At 38.0% G+C, this 15208-nt stretch overlaps 1 protein-coding gene across 1 annotated transcript in view; it reads left to right on the forward strand.

Annotated features, from left to right (window-relative positions):
• The window catches only part of Dpp10 (dipeptidyl peptidase like 10), a 143325-nt gene that overhangs the window by 87530 nt on the left and 40587 nt on the right, over positions 1–15208 (forward strand). The window contains exons 9-12 of the mRNA XM_059280624.1: positions 5476–5567; positions 6154–6201; positions 11482–11603; positions 12827–12874. Coding sequence (XP_059136607.1) covers positions 5476–5567; positions 6154–6201; positions 11482–11603; positions 12827–12874 — 310 coding nt within the window. The remainder of the gene's footprint in view (positions 1–5475; positions 5568–6153; positions 6202–11481; positions 11604–12826; positions 12875–15208) is intronic.

Genomic DNA, 15208 nt, shown 5'->3' on the forward strand with positions numbered 1-15208 from the left:
CACAATCACCAGAGTTTGGACCCAGTACCCAAAAATGGCTATCCCTCCAGTTCATAGAGTAGCTGAGACAGGAGTACTGTCTCAACCTGGCCATAATACATGCCCCAGGTTCAGGAAGAGATTCTGCTTCAGTGGACTAGGAGAAAAGTACTATAAGAGGACACCCAGTACCCTCTTGGGGCTTCCACCCATGGGCATAGGAATGTGCACCTTCATATACATGCACATGCACTCATATAGACACAGACACGTGAACATAGTTGTTCTTATGAACAATGTGTACCTCTCTATTGTTGGATGTGAGACTGTTCCTCTGAACAGTTATTTGCACATGACCCCTCTACTACTCACTCTTCTTATTGCTGTGACAAAATACCCAACAACAACAACATTTATTTTGCTCCCAGCTTGAGAATACAATCCATCATGGTGGGAAGGCACGGTGGCAGGAGCTTGAAATAGCTTGTCTCATAGTGACCATAGTCAGGAAACAGAGAGAGATGAGTGCTGGTATTCAGCTCACTTCTTCTATTTTATTCAGTGCCAGAACACAGACCATGGAATACAGCTGCCCACATTTAGGGCACATCTTCCTTCCTCAGTTAAGCCAATCTAGAGACTCCCTCTTGGGCATGCCCAGAGAAATGTCTCCCAGGTTATTACAAATCTTGTCACGGTGAAAGTCAGGATTAACCCTCACCATGTTTCTCCCATTCAGAGAAGGGTGAGCAGAGTTTCCAGACTGTCATCTTCCCAAGCTGTGTTGAGTAAAAAAAAAAAAAATATTCATTGTTGCATCTGCTCACTTTGTCGATACAACAACAAGTTTCTCACAGTAGAGTTGATGATTTCACGCAGAACCATTTAAGTTCCCTTATTCATTATAAGCACTGTAGAGAATAGCATGCTCCCAATTCATAATCCTATCACCTAATCAACCTAATAAAAGTTTTTCATTAAATTTCACTACTCTATCTGATTAGGACATTGTCTGAAAACAATGAGTTCATTTCCTGTGATGAATAGACAGTAAATGAAGGCATGCTATTTTTGAGCAGTACAGTATTTCCCTTATTTAGAGGCCATAGACTTTAGGCAGAATTTAATATCAGATATTTGAATAAACAGGGAGTTATCAGGTGAGAAACACAGGCACTGCTGAATGTGCCAACATGCTTCCAGTTTTTTTTAATAGAAATGCATGGCTCATATATTACTCTTTTGCATAAGATAAAATCATCAATAATTCAGCACGTGTGTGTATGTGTGTGTGTGTGTGTGTGTGTGTGTGTGTGTGTGTCTGATGTCTAGTCTCCAATACATCCACTTCATTCTAGATTTCCAGTCCCCTTTGGAGAATGAACTGTCACATGATTTTTTGCTGTTTTGTTCTGAATTTAAAGCTGAAAAGTTGAATTGAAAATATATTGCCATAGTGTAGCCTCTTTTAGACTACACACAGGTTGAGATCTGCACTCCGTGTTTCTCTCCTGCCAAGTTTATATAGAAGAGATTATGGATTCAGAAAAAACATATTACTGTGTAATAAAAATTTGTATTCTTTTCTACATTGTTAAATTTGCATTCCTTGCTGTGAGAGAGAGTTTAACTGGAAAAGCTACTTGTGGCCAAACCTGACATCATGAATTTAATCACTGGGGCTTACATGGTGGAAGGAGAGACATGACTCCCACAGGTTGTCCTCTGACCTTCACACATATGCCATGGTATACACACACACACACACACACACACACACACACACACTCAATCATCAATGCTAAAAATGTAAATTTTCTTTCTTTGGTTTTATGTTTCCTGAAAGTGTTTGCAAAACTATCCTAAGTTCAGACATCCCCTTGTATAAATTATTCAAGTTTCTGCATTTAGTTTTATGTGTTTGATATTAACTTAACACATTCTGATTGGTTTGGAATGAGTTGCTGGGAGTTCATACAAAAGTTAATGTTTACTCTTATGGAATACAGTGTTCTAATGCAGGAGATGGGAAAATTAGTGAGGCCCTCCGTGGGAAAAATGGTTTCATGTTCTTTACTAGAGGTTATTTACCTTGTTGGAAATGAAACAACTGGACATGATGGATATTGTAAATAAAATTAAAAGGTCATGAGCTTTCTATAATGCTTCCAACAATAGATTTTTTTTTCATAATCTTAGAACTGTACCGTTCTTGCAGTAATTTTTTAGGTCTCTGAGACACATTCTCACAATTTAGTACAGTCTGGCTTTTGACTTATGAGGTGCAGTCTAGATTGAGCTCCTGATCGCCCTCCTCAGTCCCTTATTCCTGGGCTATGAGTATGCACCGCTATCATTGGCTTTAAATATGTAATATTTGGGACCAAATACATCTTTGAAGTGAATATTGCATGCTTATAATCTTCTATACACTCTATTCAAGCATTTCTCAAAAGGTTTGAGTTTTATTCATAACCAAACTAAAACAATACACATAAACATGAAGTTTTACTGAGAAACAGACAAAACGATCAACTCAGAAATCTGTGAGCCAAAAGTCTTTCAAAATATTCTATACCTTTGGTCTACAAAGACTTAAATCATATTATTACCTCAGATAGTACATAAAGAACTTGATACAATGTGAATAGCGACAGCCAGAAGGCCAGAGAATTTATAAGAACAAGATTCCTTCCATTTGTTTTCTTAGTTTCATTGAGGCATGTTCTGGTGATATGTCCCAGATTACTGTGTAGCTGGGCTGTCAGATAGTTCCCAATCCTCCTGCCTCAACCTTCTGAGCTGAGAGATTGTAGGCATGCACCAACATAGTGGACAGGAATAGAGAATTTAAGAAAAAGATTAAAATGTAGAAGACTAAAAATGTTTTGAAAAAAGATTGTGTTACTATGGAAACAGAGTGGCATATAGACCATGTGTTCGCTTTCTGTTTCAAATGGAATTGGCAGTAAGCTGTGGTAAGAAAATTTCCCCAATCATATATCTATATTCTGAACAAAGATGCCTTGGGAATATTCCTCAGACAGTAACATTCTGTCAGGACAATGCTATAAAAACTGAGAGTTAATAACAGCAATTACAACTTTTCAAAAGCCAAATTTTTTTTTATGTAATTTCTTGTCCTAGACATAAAATAAAACACAACCAATTTCTTAGTATATCATTTATCTGTATTCCACCTATCTAGGTCTACTTTATTTGCTTGTAAACTCTTTAATACACAAACAACATAGATGTATTTTATTTCCAACTTTGACTTTAATATTTTTTCAATTTATTTGTTTGTGTGAGTATGTAGTCACTGAGTGCGAGGATATATGGAAGTCAGCAGACAGCATTCAAAAGTTGCTACTATCCCTTTCACTGTGGGTTCTGGAACTCGAACTCAGGTCATCAGGCTTGTTTGGCAAGTGCTTTTGCCCACTGAGCTATCCTCCTGGTCTTTGCCTTTTACTTTATAAGACATTAAAGATTCCAATGTGGGTGGGGGAAGTCTCTCATAGCCCCTACATCAGTGGTTCTCAACCTGTGAGTCATGACCCTTTTAGGGGTCATGTATCAGATATTTATATCATGATTAAAAACAGTAGCAGAATTGTAGTTATATAGTAGCAATGAAATAATTTTATGATTGGCATCACCACGGCATGAGGAACTGTATTGAAGTGTCACAGCATTAGGAAGGTTGAAAACTACAATCCTGGATGGAAAGCTTTAGTCTGTTCATGATTGCTAAGAAAGGATGAGCCTCTGCTACGTTATCCAATGTCAAGTGGTTGGTATTAAACACATGTGCATATGAGCAATACTAAATCAACTCAATGGGTTGTATTTCCATATACATACATGTCTTTATAGACAAAAATATACATACACATCTGTGTATATATGTGTGTGTGAGAGAGAGAGAGACAACAATAATTAAAGAAGTCGAGAATTTGAAAGGTCGTTGTGTGTACATAGGAGTTGAAGGAGGAGAAGGATGGGTATAAATAATGTAAATACAGTATTCATATATAAATTTTCAAAAATGTTAATGTAATTTTTATTATTGTAATTCAGTGATATGGGGACACCTTCCCAGAAAGATGCTTGCCAGTATGTTCAGAGGTTCATCTTGCTTTCAAATGATTCCTCAAGGAAAAGGAAACAGAATAAACATATTCAAAACATTGTCCCTTGATGAAATCATTTTATATTTAGCTTTCTCAACCTTTGTATATTTTTTAAATAAATAGAATTTTTGGTTCCACTTGACAGAAAATAAAGAATAAGAAATAAGTAAGAGTCAGGGAGAAAACATGAAAGATGAAGTCCAGGGCTCACATTGCCAGTGGACAGATATTCGAAAAGCAATGCCAGGCATGCATGTTGACACATGTCTGCAATCCAGTACTCCAGAGGCTGAATCATGTGTGGTACCACATGCCTGAAATCCAGGATGCTGAGGCAAAGTAATCCCCAGTCTCAAAAACAAACACAAACATGAAAGCCAACACAGGTTAAAAGCATGTGTGTGTTCTATGACCAAGAGCCCCATCTCCAGGTGTTTTCTTAGCCATGTACCTCTGGAAACATAAAGAGGTTTGACTTTAAAAACAAAAATGTAAGCCGGGCGTTGATGGCGCACGCCTTTAATCCCAGCACTCGGGAGGCAGAGCCAGATGGATCTCTGTGAGTTGGAGGCCAGCCTGGGCTACCAAGTGAGTTCCAGGAAAAGGCGCAAAGCTACACAGAGAAACCCTGTCTCGAAAAACAAAACAAAACAAAACAAAAAAATGTGGGAATCATATATACAGTCTGAGGATGAACAACTTCTCGTATTTTGTAGCACAATGGGATGACTGTGTTGACTAATCTTTGGATATTTAAAAAGCTAACAAGAAAGGTTTGCAAAGAAATGGTGTACGTCTATAGCGAAGGACAAGCCATTAGCCTGATCTGATCAATATGTGCTGGACTGAGATATCATGTGAGCATGTGCAATTTACTCACACATATAGAGAGAAAAATATATGAGAATGCAGACAGCTTTGTCCTGGTTTGAATATTATACAACTTACCAAGTGTCACGGCAGCACACACATAAGAAAGGTGGAGACTAATAACGTTGCTTGGTTGCAGTAAAGTTTCTTCTGAAACGTTTGCTGTGAGGCCATACAACTGTACAGCTGCCACCTATTTCAATAGAAGTCTCACATTGGAACCAAGTGCTTCCCTGAGGATACCTCAGAGCTGCAAGGCCGCCTGGCATTTCCTGAATTGCTTTCATATAGCATAGGGATAAAGGCCCTGTCCCACTATGGTCTCTTTGTTAGAACATGTGTGAGTCCTTGATTTTAATGTAGGAAACTGAATGTTAGTTGCAAAGGAATTAGATGAAGCAGAGGCTTCCAGTATTCTTTTTTTGTTTACCAAGGAGACACTGTTTAAGTAAAAATGAGAAATCAATATTTTCAATTTTATTTTTTGCAGAGTAAAAGCGAGCAAATTACAGTGCGGCATCTGACATCGGGAAACTGGGAAGTGATACGGATCTTAGCCTATGATGAAACAACTCAAAAAATGTGATTGTTTTTGCTTCTCTACATGGGCTCCTCATCAGCATTGTCAAGTGTAATCTTTTCTATTATAGGAGAATAATTTTCTTACCAAAGCTCTTGTTCAAACAAGCTACCCATGTAATAATAACCCTCTCCTTAAAAGCTTTCTTTGGGAGCTGGACCATGTACTGCTCTTACAGAGGACCCAGGTTCAGTTCCCAGTACCCATATTAGGAGGCTTGCAACTTCATGTAATTTCTGCTACAGGGGACTCTGACACCCTCTGCTGCCCCCCATGGGCACTTGCAAATATATATACAGATACACATAAATAAAAATAAATCTTAAAATTGTTATCTTTGCTTTGTTCACAGGCACTGTGTAGACACAGTCCTATCACATACTCTTAAGACTTGGGGAAAGATTATGAAGTAGAGTGATTATTTTACAAAGCAAGACACGTCAGTTTCACATATGGAACAAATTCCCATGACTCAGTAACAAAACAGCCCTTGCCTGTCTTTTTGATGGGTTAGAAAATTCAGGTGAAAACTAAGATTGAGAAAAATAAATATACCTCTAATGTCCTTGCTATTTTTTTCCCCAACAGTTACTTTCTGAGCACAGAGTTTTCTCCCCGAGGGAGGCAGCTGTACAGGTAGGTGGTGGGAGCTCTTTTCCCCTAGGTTGGCTTTTCAGAGGCCATGAACACAGGACCACAGGGGTGTGGAGAAATATCAGCTTATTTTCAATATGGCAAGGGAAGAACCGGTCTCAACATGACAACCTCAAACTCTTGGTCTTGTCTCTTGGGCATGGGCCTCAGCAAGTGTAGGGAGCTACACCCGGAGAAGGATTTTCTCTCTTGTTGTTTATATCTTTTTTTTTCCTGATGTGACAAAAAAGACATAGCTCTCACTTCAGAGAGAATAAAAGACAGTTTATTCTGGAACCAGATATGAATGACCATGTCCTGGGAACACAGATTTAGGTCACCCCAAATATAGTATTCCAATTGGGTAACAGATTCACAGAGCTTTTATAGTAATATGACAAATTCACGAATCAAGATCCTTTTCAAGTACATTGGTGGAAACCTCAGCTAGACAACTCACAGTCAGCCTGTGAAATCTGAGCTATAGACTCTGATGCTGGTATCTGAAGACAGTCTTAATTTGGAGGTTCGTGGTCTAGGGGTCTATTTCTACATCCCAAAGGGATTTATCTAATAGTCACAACAATGTCAGTTCATGCACAGAGGTGGCCAATAAATGGCTATCCAAGGGGCTAAGATAGCCCAAGATAATTTGGCTCTGAACCTGTGACATTCCAACTTCTCTGCGATCATTGAAGTTCTAAGCATTCAATCAGCCTCTATAAATGTTCAATTCAGGTTCTTTCTTGGAAATTTAGTTCACACTGCAAACACAGCAATGAAGAAGAAAGATATGAAAAACCTGGCTTAATTTTCATTATGGCCAATCTCTGCAAGAAAGAACCTTACACTCTTACTCTGGTCCTTTGGCTGTGACCCTCTGGGAGCCTGGGGAATTATTCCCTGACTGAAGATTTCTATGTCGCTTCTTCTTTTTATTTATCCACTTTTATAGTTTCACAGTACTTTTTGTGCATACGGATGTGGCTTTTCTCACCTCCCCACATTACAGACATTTACATATTTTCCTAGCAATCTTTCCTTTTGCACCATCTCATGTTAAGTTTTTTGTATGTCAATCAATGTGGCATAAATACAATTTATTCCTGTATAGCATAATAGCATGATGGACAGGATTTTGAATACAAATTCTAGCAAGCAATGGCTTCTTTCTGTGTCTTTTTCTTTTCTTTTCTTTTTTTGTTCTTGTTGTGTTGAGGTTCATAAAATTAAATGAGATTTTTGGAGAAGGTAGCCTTATCTGAGTTTAGAATGTTCTTTGCTTAAATAAAATGAAGCAATATATATGTGAATATTCATATGTGCCCAGGACTCCCAAATATGAAACTAAATTCATCAAGGGCTTAAGAGCTCAGCTATCCACCATTAAAATGTCTCCTCATTCTGCAAGCTCTCAACAGGATCTCACAAAAAAACTGGCTTTTTATTTGGGGCAGGCAAAGGCCCTATTATTTCTAGATTCTACATGCACTTTCTAATTTCCATTTCATACAATTATTTTAAACATGTCAAGACTGCTATGGTTATTCTCAGTGGAAATTCACCCTGTTTGAAGAAGTTTCACCTCTCCTTCTTACCAAGTAGCCTAGGCTTTCTCTTGAGAGTAAAAATGTATATTAAGGGCTGGGGTTATAGTGCTCACTGAAAGCATGGGGACTGGAGTTTGGATTTCCAATTGCTATGCAAAAGCTGGGTAGACAAAAATTCAGCATTTAAGAGGTAAAGACCAATCAAATCCAGATAAGTCATCATTAAGACCCTATATTATATGAATTTGACAATGAAAACTAAAAACTATGAACAATGTTTTAGAGATGAAATACTTGACAACATTTTATTACTTTCATTAAAAAAAAGCAATCCCACCAGCAGTGGAGGAGAACAACAGAGAGGGAGAACAAGGAATAGGAGACCATGGTAAATGAAAACCACATGAGAATAGAAAGAAGCAAAGTGCTAGAGAGGCCCACAGAAATCCACAAAGATACCCCCACAACAGACTTCTGGCAATGGTCGAGATACAGCCCGAACTGACCTACTCTGGTGATGGGATGCCCAAACACCCTAATTGTCGTGCTAGAAACCTCATCCAACTACTGAGGGATCTGGATGCAGAGATCCATGGCTATGCCCTGGGTGGATCTCTGGGAGTCCAATTAGCGAGAATAAGGAGGGTTTATATGAACGAGGATTGTTGAGACCAAGGTTGGATGAAGCACAGGGACAAATAGCCAAACGAATGGAAACACATGAACTATGAACCAATGGCTGAGGGGTCTCCAACTGGATCAGGCCCTCTGAATGGGTGAGACAGTTGATTGGCTTGATCTGTTTGGGAGGCATCTAGGCAGTAGGACCGGGTCCTATGCTCATTGCATGAGTTGGCTGTTTGAAACCTGGGGCCTATGCAGGGTCGCTTGGCTCGGCCTGGGAGGAGGGGACTGGACCTACCTGGACTGAGTCTACCAGGTTGATCTCAGTCCGCGGGGGAGGCTTTGCCCTGGAGGAAGTGGGAATAGGGAGTGGGCTGGGGGGAAGGTGAGGGGGGGTGGGAGGGGGGAGAACAAGGGAATCCGTGGCTGATATGTAGAACTGAATTGTATTGCAAAATAAAAATTTTTAAAAAATTAAATAAAAAAAAGCAATATCTGTTGGAGCCAAGCTTTGGTCAAGGTCATTGGATGAACATATTCAAGGCTCTTTGCTCTTATTAGTCTTAAAGTGACTTGAGGAACATTGACTTCTTAGATCTCTGTGGTTACTTGTCTCATGATTGGGCCTAAGCAGTCAATAGTCCATGACCTGGACTAGTGCAGTGGACTGTGCTATAAAGAGAACATATTGCTAACAAGTGTCCTCTTACATGGCTCATGAAGTGCCAGTTGGCTTGACAGTAAGATGGAGTTTGACCCAGAAAACTCAATCACAATCTTGCCTGAGCTGGAAAAAAAAAATGGCCCGTGGTTGATTTGATATATGGAAGAATCAGAATTGTTACCAAATCTTGTGTTTGTATTTTTGTCTAAAAGTATTGTATATATATTTTTGTTTGTTTTAGGAATATTGAGTAGTGTAAAGGGTGCTGGGGAGATAACAGGCTAATGCTTGCTGTACAAGCATGAGGATCTGAGTTCTGATCCCCAGCACCCATATAAAATGTGTGGGTGCATGCCTATGATCATAATGCTGGGTGGGTGGAAACACAGGAGGATCCCTGGAACTTCCCAGTCAGCAACATAGCTGAAATGGCCAGCTTTGAGTTCAGTGAGAGATTTTGTCTCAAAAAATATATATATATATATGGAGAAATAGTGGGTGACACCCAACATCAGCGTTAGGACCTTGAACATAACACAGGAAAGTGTTCCTGAACACACATTCATATCACACGTACATTCATACTAAAGAAGTCTTAAATACCAATGTGAATCTCTAGAGAGCTTGGATGTGAAAGCTTTATGGAAAAGGACAGAGAGACAGAAAGGCTTCAAATCTTGTTACCACTGGCAAAGTATGCGCACCCCGGAAACTGCTAAATCTCTCTGGAATAATGGTTCAACATCACTGTAAATATATTTAGTAAAACTGAACTTTGCCCTAAAAATCTTTTAAATGGAAAAATTCATAACCATAGTTCAAATAAATTTATGTGATTATCTCACAAGTCATCAAAGGGTGAATTTTTAAGTGCCTAGTATGTCTGTGGATTGTGATGATCTCACAGCCTTTCAAGTATCAAGTTGCAGCTCTGAGGGCAACAAATAACACTAAGCCTGAGTTCCTTCTCTTACCTGTGTGTCCATTCTAACACCTCTTCTCTTTTTCCCAGGACTGTCATATCCTATGCATCAAAATCAATATGGTTTTTATTCACACATTCATGTGTATCTAAAATTACGAACCATTCTGAAATGTGTTTGAGAACACTTTGTTCAAATAAGCTTTTTTAAAGCTTTTGGATACTATGTATTAATTATGCATAATACTGGCATCATGACATTTTCATCCATGCATATATTTTCATCATATTCACTTACCTTATCCCCTCCCGCTCCTGCTGGCCTTATTCCTCATCCCAAGTCTCCCTTCTACTTCTGTGTGTGTGTGTGTGTGTGTGTGTGTGTGTGTGTGTGTGTGTGTGTGTGTATGTGTGTGAGAGAGAGAGAGAGACAGAGACAGAGACAGAGACAGAGGGACAGAGAGACAGAGAGAGAGACAGAGAGAGTTTTGTTAGGGTTATTTATAGGAACATGGGCAACTCCTCAGTGGCTGAACCACACAAGAAAATGTCTCTCCTTCCCTCAGGAGCCATTAGCTGCTGATACCTCCCCAAGACATCTAACATGAGCACTCCTCCTTTTGGGGGTAAAGAAGGCACAGGTTTTCATCTGCTGACTAGGCTAATATTGTGCTCAGAACTATTTATAAAATAAAAGGAATTAATATGTGGTTTATTCTTGAATGAATTTCTCATACCTTCTTACCCAAAGCACCATTGTCATAAAATAAAGACAAAAGGTTTCCCATTGATCTGGTACATCAGTAGTATTTTACGTATTATCAATACACAATTGTGGTTTCTTTACTTAAAAATTTCAGTGCCCATCTTTGATACAAAAATTTAAGATGCTGAATTCTAATGTTTAGACTGTTGAGGTTGCAAAGTTATGAACTTCATTTGAGGAAAGTTGTAGAAATAGTTATTCATCTCTTGGCTGATGTTTGTTGAAGATTGCTTTATCTGTGATGCTACGAGGAAGTTCTCTTTTAGACTGTACATACAAATACTTATGAAGAAAATGTAGGAGCTGGAGATAGCTCAGCAGTTAAGAATCTATACTGCACTTGCAGAGAGCCAGAGTTCGGTTCCCAGCACTCAGACATTCTCTTCTGGCCTCCTCAGGTACATACATGTACGTATACACATATGCATACACATAAATAAAAATGAAATAAATATTAAAAGGAAAAATGGAGTTAAAAACAAATTATATGAATCCCCTGGAATTTATTTATATTTATATGCATCTACAACTTATATGCACACATATAATTTCAACGTTATCCCCAGAAGAAAAATGTATATGTCATAACGTTAGTCATGAAACATGGTTTTGCATGTGTTGAGTGAATCACAGGTTAGAAAGTATTTCTATGGGAGCTGTGAGACAAATTTTCTTTTTGACTGTATTTAAATGTTGATGCCATGAAGTTCAAGTGTCTATATTAACATTATTTCTCATTGTTGTTTTATTTTCCCAGTGCTTCTACCGAGGGACTGTTGAATCGTGTTTGCATCTCATGCAACTTTATGAAAGATGATTGCACATATTTTGATGCCAGCTTCAGTCCCATGAACCAACATTTCTTGTTATTCTGTGAAGGTTAGATAGTATATGCTGTTCAATGGGACCCACTGCATATACTTGGTTTGAACAGTTTCATTATTAATAGGTGTTTATAAATTAGATATTTGCTTTGATTTGACACTTATTTCACTTAGAGAAGGCCATAAGAAGGCTTCAGATTTCCTGGAGCTGGAGTAAGTCATAGTGAGTTTCTCAACTTGGATGCTAGAAACTGAATCTAGGTTCTTCCAAGGACAATGCATGCCCTTAATTGCTGAGCCATCTCTCCAGTCCCCTCAAATAGAAATCTTTAGGAATTAAAGTGGATGTACAATCTATCGGGACATCTGAACCTGTGGAATCTAAAGAGGTGGACAATTATTTTAACAAAATCATAGCACAGTAACAATTTGTCTATTAAAAAAAATCAATGTCTGCCTTCCTCCTAAACAGTAGTTTTAATGTTAAGAGATTTGGGATCAATGGGGGCAAAAGAGTCAACTCCATTGGTAAAATGCTTTCCTTATGAGAATGGGGACCTGAATTTGGGCCCTAGAAGTCACACTGGAAAAAAAAATGTCCAGTATGACAGCATGCATTGTTAATCCCAGTGCTGGGGAAGAGAATCAGATACCTGGGGCTGATAACCAGTCTAACTTACTTGACAAAATCCAAGCCAGTAAGAGACATTATTAAAAAAAAAAAAAAAAAAAGCTGAATGGTAACTGAAGAGCCATGCCCCAGCTTGTCCTTTGACCTCTACCCGCACACAGATTGACCTGTTCACACAGAATACCCATACCCATGCATACAAGGATTTGGGGAGTTACGTGAACTTGCCTCCTCTGCTCTCCTTCATTTGGTGCTGAGCAGTGGCTCCGCCCCTTATTCCTTCTTTTGTCTCTTGACGTCATGCCATACTCTTATATGGATATGTTTAGAGAGAACTTGCAAGGACGTTTTAAAACGCCTCTTTTTTCCTTTAATGTGGTAGTGTACTTCTCAGATATGAAATGGAATTCATACATCCCCTTGAAATGTAGTGAGTGGCATGAATTCTGTTTATTTTGATTCTGGGTTTTTGTATTTTTAGATGTAAAGTAGTTCCGTCTGGAAAAAAAAAAAGGGATTCTGCCACATGGCCTTCCTGAGAAGCATAATTTTGGTCATAAGCATGACCTTTGCCCATTCAGTCATTTTCCCAGCCACCTTACATGATTTTAAAAACCTATATATATGTGTGTGTTTTTAAATTCCAGGTCCAAGGGTCCCAGTGGTCAGCCTCCACAGTACAGACAACTCATCAAGTGAGTGCCAAGGAAGACAGCTGGGGAAATTATGCTTGGCCTTGATCATAGGCAAATTTTTGTTTTTATTTGTTCATTTGTTTGTTTTCATTCTGGGTGTCATGCCCTCTGTAACCTTCTTCAAAAGGAGCCTTAACATAAATAATGTTTTTAGAGGCCTTCAAGTTGATTTTATGTATATTAATAAAACGGTAAAGGTAGTGGGTTGATCATGTTACAGCTTAGGTTTGACCTTGACACCTGCTATATCTACAACCAATGAAGAAAGATTGAAACCTATGGCCATTCCCTCCTGTTTGCCTTTGAGTTTATGGATCATTTTTGAGCCTCATGTAGGTTATGTTCTATAACATACCTTTTATAGAAATTTTCATGCTTCAAAGGTCATAAATGTATCTCTTTATATTGAAAATGTTATTTGCTTATTTGCCTTGCGGGTGGGGGCATGAGTTTCTCCTTTCTGGAAACAGGAAACATTTTTTAATCCATTGGCTAATGTAATATGAAGCTTGGAGATAGTCATAAAATATTTGGAAAAATTATAAAACATTTTATGTGGTTTATTTTATTTTATTTGTACCAGATATGCAGATGTCATTATATACATTCACATATATGTATTTATGTGTGAATATTCTTGATTATTCATTTATATATTCAGCCAACTTTATTTTTGACTGGCCACCCATGTTATCAAATAATGCTGTAGAGACTAGAGTTTCACTGATAAGATGGTTGTGTATTTAAGAACTTGAAATAGAGCGGATGAGAAAGTATATGATCAAGTCAGTCTTTTTTCAAGATTTATTGATTCATTTTTTATTTTATGGTACATACGTGTATTTGTATGCCTAATGTATATGTATTTACACCATAAGAGTGCAGAAGTGCCCATGGAGGCTAAAAGAAGGCATTAGATCCCTTAGAACAGGATTTATAGTCAGTTGTGAGCTGTCCAGTGTGAGTACTAGGAAAAAAATTCAGGTTCTCTACAAGATCAGTATGCATTCTTAACTGCTGAACCATCTTTCCAGTCCCTAGTTGAGCTGATCTTAGAATTAATTTTTGTATTATATTCTTTTTTCATCCCTGTCTTCCATCTTTGTTTTCTTCTTTTGTTTTCTAAATTTACAAAGTCAGAATTCTTATGCTCCAATGGTTTATCATATGCTGTATAATCTTTTAATTTTGTTTTTATTTATGTGGATGTGAATGTATGCTGTGTGTGTAAAAATGCCAATGGAGGCCAGAAGAGGGTGCCAGATCCTCTAGAAGCAAAGTTAAAGGTGGTTGTGAGCTACATAATGTGGGTATTGGGAACTGAGCTTAGGTTTTCTGCAAAAACAGTAGTTCTTGACCACTGAGCCGTCTCTTCAGCCCCATAAGCTATATAATCTTAATATTAAATGCGTAGGACTCATTCAAGTCAGAGAACATCCTGAGATAATTTGTTTTATGATTTCCTTTTCCATATAAAGAAACTGAGTCACAGAGAGATTAAAGGACTTGGACAGAGCTTTATTAATACTTAATAGAGCCACAAATCAAATGAAGCAGCCTGAGCCTAGAATACTCTTCTGTCAGGGTTTTATCCTGAGTCACATTTACTGAAGTAGCAATCTTCATTAGATAGGGGCTATAGATGGAAATATGTAAAACTGGAGGACATGTGCCATTCCAAGAAAAGAAAGGCAACCCAGGCTCATCCAGTTCTACTATATAGAGATTCATCACCTGCTCCCACAAAGATAGATCCTGAATTTGTGTTGTTTTCTTGTATAGCTGAAAGATAGCTCAGCATCTATTTCAATTTTTCATTGCTCCTTTATCCTCATCTTCAAAATATATCTTAAAGGAGATGTGGTAAGTGATTGAATCTGCTCTCTACTCATAGCAAAGATAATTAATTTTTGACAGTGATAATCCTTTTATTTCTGCACATATATAGGGTCATGTGTGAGAGTTAAGATATTCTATATTGAATTAAATTGGAATCATCTACTTACTACTTTGATTAAATTCTATAATATGCATAATTCATAGAAATAGCAAATGTCTAAAAGCAGCCCATGCCTTCACTTAATGTTAAGCATTTCAGTAATCAGAGCATCAGTTTTGGAGAGCCTACTTATGAATGCAGCATCCAAGCAGAGATAGTTATAACAACTTCAGTTGAGTTACCCAAATAGAGAGAAACTTTAACTTTCCATTTACAAAATCATTGTATGAAATGACTCCATCATCACCTTCTGAGAGAGGAAACATGGAAGTTAATAGCTCTGAGGATCACTTTCATTGGAGCAAAAGAACAAATACATTTACAATAAGAGATAT

Source organism: Peromyscus eremicus, chromosome 15 (genome assembly GCF_949786415.1).
Source record: "Peromyscus eremicus chromosome 15, PerEre_H2_v1, whole genome shotgun sequence".
Classification (NCBI taxonomy): domain Eukaryota; kingdom Metazoa; phylum Chordata; class Mammalia; order Rodentia; family Cricetidae; genus Peromyscus; species Peromyscus eremicus.